The sequence below is a fragment of the Uranotaenia lowii genome, chromosome 1, assembly GCF_029784155.1.
Source record: "Uranotaenia lowii strain MFRU-FL chromosome 1, ASM2978415v1, whole genome shotgun sequence".
NCBI lineage: Eukaryota > Metazoa > Arthropoda > Insecta > Diptera > Culicidae > Uranotaenia > Uranotaenia lowii.
Genome location: NC_073691.1, coordinates 36,529,479 through 36,538,105, shown reverse-complemented (window position 1 = coordinate 36,538,105; position 8,627 = coordinate 36,529,479). Strand labels below are relative to the sequence as shown.

The window sequence follows — 8,627 nt, the reverse complement described above, 5'->3', positions numbered from 1 at the left end:
ACATGTTTCACGACTTAGTTAGTTTTGATTCTTATTTATGCTATATAGTTTGTTAGGTTGGCTTTAAGGTAGGCTTTGACTTGACGTTTAAAGCTGGCCTTGTTTGTTACTAGCTTTAAATATGGCGGAAGGTGATTGTATTTCATCTTGCTGAAATACTCCGGGGATCTCTTCATCTTCTCGGTATTTGCTCTTCTATGCGTTAGATTTCCTCTCGATCTAGTGGGAAATCTGTGATTCAGCTGCTGGATCTGTTGATTGTAGTGGAACAGTGGATTGTGCAGCTTGTTGTGAATTTGTATGACACTGTTAGTCGATAAGCAAAATATTTAAATTTAAGTAAAATATGCAATGATCACCACTATTTGAGGATCACTGGAGTTGCATAGTACTTAACATTTCCACAAGAACTCACTACACAATTGTATCTAAATGAACACTGCACACGAACGATACACGAAGAGATACATATAACCCCCAGTAGAATAGGTAGATAGATCGTTAGAAGACAACACAACAGTCAGTATCCTACCGATAGAGCTCAAATAAAGGTTGAGATTAACTCTCGCGTTTTGCTAGTTCCAAAAATAAAGTGTTTTTAAGAAGTATTACATAAAGGTTGTGAATAAGTGGTGGAAAGAAAAGGACTTGGACTACATATACAGGACGAAGGACATTTAGGACGGTTAAGGATTGGAAGGCGGTGGATTGTAAGCAGTAAGGATAAAAGAGGATCGAGTTGGAAAGAAACGAAAAGGAGAACACAACGTAGGACAAAAAAGGTACGTGGAGAAGTGGTTTGGAAACTTCGGAAAGGCCGTTTAAAGATTGCTCAACCCGCGAACCGTATCCCACAACATTGGTGCCGTGACCAGGATTCACGGTTGAGCTGGGAATTGGCGGTTCGGAGGACAATAGACCCTTGCTGTATTGTTCCGCGAACTTTGATGGCGCCTAGGCCATATTAACTGGCTGCTTTGTGGCGACACAAAAGGTGAAATATTTCAACGGCTCACTAATTCCACCACCACCACCCCCGGATTATCTGGTGCAACTCTTGTGGTTTTATCTGCATGCCTGTCGCACGTTGTTGATACACTACGCAGTGTAGCAGTTAATGGGAACAAGGTGTGCTTTGGTGAATGTTACATCGCATGAAGGACTTGCAAGTGGAAAACATTTTTATCGTCGACTATCGGTAGTATTAGTTCCGGAAAGAAAGCGCACCCCAAGTAGCCAACGTGTAGAACATCGTTGTTTGGATTATTCGAAGGGCAACGATAGACTGATCAACTGGCTGGATATTTGTTTTGATTGGATCTGATCAAAACTCGGAATTTCATCGGATTGGTTCATTAGCTTCGGAAGGATTCGACTGGATTCGGTCATCATCACGTGCTTGTTCGTGCTATATTATACAAGGCCTGTTGTAGACAGACCTCAGGTGAGTGCCTGTCCAACATATTTATCCCCTTATTTGTTGTGCTACTTGGTTCGCTTTCGTCTATTTTCTCATCTCAACGGGAGATATACATAGGAAATTCCACGTCGGGTCACCAACAGAGCTGAATAGTGGGCAACAAAGCTGATCGGTAGGCAACGAACATCTAGCGGAATCGGTTGGACTCGGGTCGACGCACGTGAGGATTCGGGTGATCCATCGTTGCTGCTTCCTGCGGTTGAAATTGAGATACAAGGCCTATTGTAGACAGGCCTCAGGTGAGTGCCTGTCCAATCTATTTATCGTCTAGTTTGTTGTGCTACTGGGTTTGCATTTGCTTATTTCATATTGGGCGGTATTGTCTCTACGCGAGATTAACTACGGACGGATCGTACGTACGGACTACGGGCGGACGAGGCAAACGTGGAAGAACGATCTATTGGTTTCGGTTGGGCTCGATCTACCACACGCAGGCCTCAGGGCGAAGGGTGTGGACTTCAGCATATAAGCAAGGAAGGTGTTTCAGTGGCGAATAGTATATGGGCTGGCGGTGCGTTTAGTACTGCACATCTGCATGCCAAATTTGAATACGGGAGCGGATATAAATTTAAATTCAAGGCCTGTTGTTGACAGGCTACAGGTTAGTAACTGTCCAACATTTTTTACCGATTCTTGGTGGTGCTGCGTGAGATATTTTTTATTTCTTTTTATTGATTGATTTGGCGGGATCGACTCTGGAATCTTCTTGCAACAATTCGAGCATTTGGCTACACTTATCGTTGGCTCGGCATACTTTGGGAGGTCCCAGTAAACTGATAGTGTGGGTATGGCTACAAAAATAAAAGAAAAGATTAAAAAGCGTGAACGCATTTTCGCTGCTCTGGATCGTCATGTGCGCTTTTTGGAAGCATATGATCCCCAGGTGCAAAAAGGGCAAGTTCAATCCAGATTGGACAAATTAGAGGATTCTTGGGCAGAGTTTAAAGAGTTGCAAGAAGAAATATCGGAGCTTGATACGAAGGGTGAAATAGAGGCTGAGACCAACATGAACTATGAGAAATTTGAAGAAAGTTACTTCGAGATTCGGGCAGCTTTACTAGATAAATTGGAACCTACGTCGCTAGCTCCAAATCTGGATAATTCAGGTCGGAATGGAAGTTCATTGGGTATGCACACAGGAGTTCGGTTACCTCAAATTTCCTTGCCGGAGTTTGATGGGGATTATAAAGGGTGGCTATCTTTTAAATCAACTTTCGTTTCGTTGATACACGAGTCTTTCGAACTCAGCGACGTACAGAAATTTCATTATTTGAAATCTGCCCTGAAGGGAGAGGCGGCGAAGTTAGTCGAATCTCTTACCATCACTAGTGGGAACTACACCATAGCATGGGACACCATCACCAAGCGCTACTCCAACGAATACCTATTGAAGAAACGACATCTGCAGGCGCTAATGGAGTTTCCGAGGATTGAAAAGGAATCAGCCGGGCAGATCCATGGACTAGTGGACGAGTTTGATCAGCGGCTCAAAATATTGAAACAGCTGGGCGAGAATACGGACTATTGGGGCGCGATGATTGTTCATTGGATGTGCTCCAAATTGGACTCGCGCACGCTGCAGCTGTGGGAGGATCATGCAGCATCTATAAAGGATCCCACGTTCAAGATGTTAGTGGAGTTTTTGGAAAAACGTACCAGGGTTTTGGACGCTGTGCTATCCAACACAAGCAACAGTTCGGTTCAACCCAAGACAGCATTCAAGCGCGATCGAGTGGCTGTGCATGCTTCTACGGAGAGCGGAAAAGGGGATAATACTTGCCAGTGTTGCGGTGAACAGCATTATTTGGTGCGGTGTGTGAAGTTCCAGGGTTTCGGGCTGAAGGAAAAATTGGACTTCGTCAACGGAAAGCGGCTATGCAGCAACTGCTTCAAAGCGGGTCACTGGGTGCGTGATTGCAACTCAAAATATAGCTGCAAGACATGCGGGAAGAAACATAACTCACTAATTCATCCGGGGTTTCAACCCAATAGCGGTGGAAGCAATAACAATAGCGGATCAAATGGTAGCAGATCATCCAGCAATGCCGGGAGGAATGGTGACGCAGCAAAGACACACGTTGCAGCCGAAGCAGCAGAGGAAGTGCAAATGGAAGCAGGTGAAGGAACTTCGGCAGGATCGTACAGCGTAGGGACGAGGAAGGATATTTCGAGCTCCACGGTTTTCCTGTCAACGGTGGTGGTAGCGATTCGCGATCAAAATGGTGAGAAGCAGCTAGCACGGGCGTTACTGGACAATGGATCCCAAGTCAACGTGATGAGCGAGCGGCTTTGTCAAATGCTGAAGCTGAAGCGTCGGGCGATTTGTGTTCCAATAACTGGAGTCGGGCAATCCGAATCAACAGCGCGGCATGCAGTCAGTACAATGATAAGTTCCAGAGTCACGGATTTCTCCATCGGTTTGGATTTTCTGGTTTTGCAACGGGTGACATCGGAACTTCCCTCGGTAACTGTGCCTATATCACATTGGAACATTCCTAGCGATCTTAAGATGGCGGATCCTCAATTTAACATAAGCGGTCGCATCGATATGTTACTGGGAGCAGAACATTTCTTTACTTTCCTAATCAACAAAGAGGTGAAAAGGATGGTCTTGGGTCCAAAGCTTCCAATACTAGTGGATTCTGTTTTCGGGTGGATTGTTTCTGGTCGGGATGAAAGTCTTCAACAAAATGGATCGGTTCGATGCTGCACGGCAACCACTACCGAAAAAATAGAAGAGCTATTGGAGAAGTTTTGGAAGGTGGAAAGCTGTGATGATCAACCTGCCTGGTCCAAGGAGGAACAAGACTGCGAGGAAGACTTCAAGCAGACGCATTCCAGAACTGAAGATGGTCGGTACGTAATTCAGTTGCCGAAACATGTCAATTGGGAACGGATGTTGGGAGATTCGAGAGTGATGGCGTTGGACAGGTATCGGAAACTGGAGAATCGTTTGGATCGGAACCCTAGCATGAAGGAACAATACCACGCATTTATGCAGGAGTACTTGGATATGGGGCATATGCGAAGGATAACGGATGCGGAATTACAATCAGAGGCTAATGCAATGGATCAACCGAAGGTGTTCTATTTGCCGCACCACGCGGTTATGAAAGAATCAAGCACTACTACGAAAGTGCGAGTCGTATTCGATGCTTCGGCACGCACGGACAGCGGATATTCACTCAACGATGTACTCCTGAAAGGACCTGTTATTCAGGATGACATATTGAATCTCCTAGTTCGCTTCCGCAGGCATCAGGTGGCGCTTGTGGGAGATGTGGAAAAAATGTATCGGCAAGTACTTCAGGCCATCAATGACGCTCTTCGACTTCGGATTTTCTTCCGGTTCACCAGGGATGGTCCGATACAGGTCTATGAATTGCTAACTGTGACATATGGACTCACGCCGTCATCTTTTCTGGCAACTCGGGCTCTGACGCAGTTGGCTGAAGATGAAGGACAGGAAGGAACAAAGGCTCGTCTCGCACTGCAAGAGGATTTCTACGTCGACGATTATATAGGAGGAGCATCAAATGTGGACGAAGCCATCGAATTACGAAAAAGTTTGACGTCATTAATGGCTAAAGGAGGATTTCCAATCCGGAAATGGTGCTCAAATAAACCGGAGGTTTTGTCCGGTCTACCTGAGGATCAATTGGGGACCAACCTCACGATAACCTTTGATTTGAATCCCGATGAGAAGGTTAAAACTCTAGGGATAACTTGGGAACCTAAAGCAGATCAACTCAGGTTCATATACAGTGTTGAAAATGAAAATGGCGAATGGACCAGGAGGCGTATACTGTCGGCAATCGCTAAGTTGTTTGACCCCCTCGGATTAATTTCCCCCGTAATAGTTACCGCAAAAATAATAATGCAGGAACTGGCACTACTTCATACGGGATGGGATGCTCCGGTACCACCAGAACTACAGCAGAAATGGCAGGACTTCCATCGCCAATTGTCAAAATTAGCAGAATTCTGCATACCCAGATTTGCTTTCATACCCGAATACGTTGATGTACAGCTCCATTGTTTCGCCGACGCATCGGATCTTGCGTATGGAGCTTGTATATATGTTCGTTCCAGTGATCGACAAGACAACGTACGCACCGAACTTTTGTCATCGAAATCTAGAGTCGCGCCTTTGAAGCGACTCACAATTCCAAGACTAGAACTCTGTGCAGCTAGGGAAGCTGCCCACCTATACCAGACAGTAAAAAAGGCCCTCAATTTGGAAAACGTGCAAGCATATTTCTGGTCGGACTCAACTGTGGTGTTGCACTGGTTAAAAGCTCCACCCAACTCGTGGAAGACCTTTGTCGCAAACCGCGTTTCAGCAATCCAGACAACTACGTACGGACACCCATGGCTGCATGTGGCAGGCAAAGAGAACCCCGCCGATCTTGTATCCCGCGGAATGAAGGTCGAGGATTTCCTGGAAAGTGACCTTTGGAAGCAGGGTCCTTTTTGGTTGAAGCAGTCACCGGTGAGATGGATGACTGAAGATGCTGGATCTCCACCCGAAGAAGCAGATTTGGAACCCCGAGCAGTCACTCAAGCTACCGCAGCAACACAAGAAACCAGCTTCATCTTCTCGCTTCGATCTTCTCTGATTCCCTTGGTAAGATTAGTTGCACTGTTCCGACGCTTTGCTGCCAATTCTCGAAAATTCAGCCAGAAAAATACTTCGTCACTTCTAACGATGCAAGAGATCAATTCAGCGAAAATGGCTCTTGTAAAACTGGTTCAAGAGGAATGCTTCCAAGAGGAAATCAAATCCTTGAAAAGGCTCTACCATGTTCCACACAAATCTCCTTTGAAACTACTCTGTCCTTTCCTGGATAAGGATAACATTATCAGAGTTGGCGGTCGTCTACGGAATTCGCTAGAGAACTTCGCAACAGTGCATCCAGCTGTACTTCCAAAGTCGCATGTCTTCACTCGCCTTCTCATCGATTATTACCACCTTCAAACCCACCATGGAGGATGCCAAGTAACGTTAGCGGTCATGAGACAGGAATTCTGGCCAATCAATGGAAAAAGAGCGGTCAGTTCCGTCCTTCGAAACTGTCATCGATGTTTCCGTGTGAACCCCAAGTCGATTGAACAACCGATGGGTCAACTTCCGTCCACACGAGTCCGCCCAGCTCGTCCATTTTTGATAACTGGAATTGACTTTTGTGGACCTTTCTACTTGAAACCCCCTCACCGCCGAGCAGCCCCTCCAAAATGCTATATTTCGGTATTTATTTGCTTCACGACAAAGGCAATACACCTTGAACTGGTTATGGACCTATCAACCGCTGGATTCTTAGCTGCACTTCGTCGGTTTATAGGACATCATGGACTTCCATCGCAAATTCACTCAGACAACGCGACGAACTTCCAAGGATCAAAGCACGAGTTATACGAGTTGTACAAGGGAATCAACAGCAAGACTGGACAACACGAGATCGGATCGGAGCTAGCCCAGCAAGGAATTTCCTGGCACTTCATTCCACCCCGTGCTCCCAACTTCGGTGGATTATGGGAGGCAGCCGTGCGCTCAACCAAGACCTGCCTGAAAAAGGAAATTGGAACCAACCAACTAAGCCATGAAAATTTTTGCACTCTGCTAGTTCAAATATCCGCCGCCCTAAACTCTAGACCTCTAGCCCCATTATCTGATGACCCAAGAGATTTAGATGCCCTCACCCCAGCTCATTTTTTAATAGGGTCGTCTATGAAAGCCCTCCCTGAGCCCGATCTTACCGCCATACCCACAAACCGCCTAGCTCACTATCAGCAACGACAGCAGATGTTTCAACGATACTGGCAACGCTGGAGCCAAGAATACATCACGGGACTGCAACAAGCGACCAAGAACCTTCAGCCCAGCATCATCAGCATCGGCAGCATAGTGATTCTACGGGAAGACAATTCGCCACCACTACAATGGCCGCTAGCGAGAATAGTCGAGGTACACCCAGGCGCAGACGGAGTGGTACGAGTGGTCACAGTCAAGACGTTCGAGGGGACGTACAGGCGTCCGGTCAACCGAATTTGTCCATTACCCAACGAGGACTCTGCAGAAGCTCCATGATTTTTTTGAAGAAGAAGCAAAATTTTGAATTGAAATTGAATAGCTAGGATAAGATAGGTGTTAGTTGAAACATAGTTTCAAGGGGGCTGGAAATGTTAGTCGATAAGCAAAATATTTAAATTTAAGTAAAATATGCAATGATCACCACTATTTGAGGATCACTGGAGTTGCATAGTACTTAACATTTCCACAAGAACTCACTACACAATTGTATCTAAATGAACACTGCACACGAACGATACACGAAGAGATACATATAACCCCCAGTAGAATAGGTAGATAGATCGTTAGAAGACAACACAACAGTCAGTATCCTACCGATAGAGCTCAAATAAAGGTTGAGATTAACTCTCGCGTTTTGCTAGTTCCAAAAATAAAGTGTTTTTAAGAAGTATTACATAAAGGTTGTGAATAAGTGGTGGAAAGAAAAGGACTTGGACTACATATACAGGACGAAGGACATTTAGGACGGTTAAGGATTGGAAGGCGGTGGATTGTAAGCAGTAAGGATAAAAGAGGATCGAGTTGGAAAGAAACGAAAAGGAGAACACAACGTAGGACAAAAAAGGTACGTGGAGAAGTGGTTTGGAAACTTCGGAAAGGCCGTTTAAAGATTGCTCAACCCGCGAACCGTATCCCACAACAGACACCTTGCAGCTCCCTTAATGCGGCGATTGGTAAAATGGATTGAGAGGCTTCTTGGAATAATTCGAGAGTGGAGAAAAGTCTTGGTCGTTTGTACACCGCTTTTAGACATCGATTCTGCATGGTTTGGAGTGCTTTTATGTCCTTTTTTCTCGCAGCTCCCCAGATTGAGATCATGTATTGCAACTTTGCTTGCACGAATGCATGATACAAACATATTAATTGCATTGTGGGTATAAAACTTGATATCTTCCAAAGGATGCTGTGTATGGCACTTAGATCTTTTCTTAGGCAGTCTATATGCGCGTCCCATCTCATATGTTCGTCGAACTTAAGGCCCAGGTATTTAAATGTTTTGACTTGCTGTATTACAGTAGTGTTAACTTGGAGCTGATCGTGTTGTGTAGGCAAACG

At 45.4% G+C, this 8,627-nt stretch overlaps 1 protein-coding gene across 1 annotated transcript; it reads left to right on the top strand.

The window, feature by feature from the left end:
- The first annotated feature begins 352 nt into the window (after positions 1 to 352).
- On the top strand, positions 353 to 8,198 carry LOC129759216 (uncharacterized). The gene is made up of 3 exons (XM_055756626.1): positions 353 to 551; positions 607 to 7,905; positions 7,961 to 8,198. The coding sequence occupies exon 2, from the start codon at positions 2,268 to 2,270 to the stop codon at positions 7,566 to 7,568; it is 5,301 nt and encodes a 1,766-aa protein (XP_055612601.1). The 5' UTR covers positions 353 to 551; positions 607 to 2,267; the 3' UTR covers positions 7,569 to 7,905; positions 7,961 to 8,198.
- The last annotated feature ends 429 nt before the right edge of the window (positions 8,199 to 8,627 follow it).

Excerpts from the sequence above, each read along its gene's own strand:
- LOC129759216 (XM_055756626.1), top strand. The coding sequence starts at position 2,268 with ATGGCTACAAAAATAAAAGAAAAGATTAAAAAGCGTGAACGCATTTTC.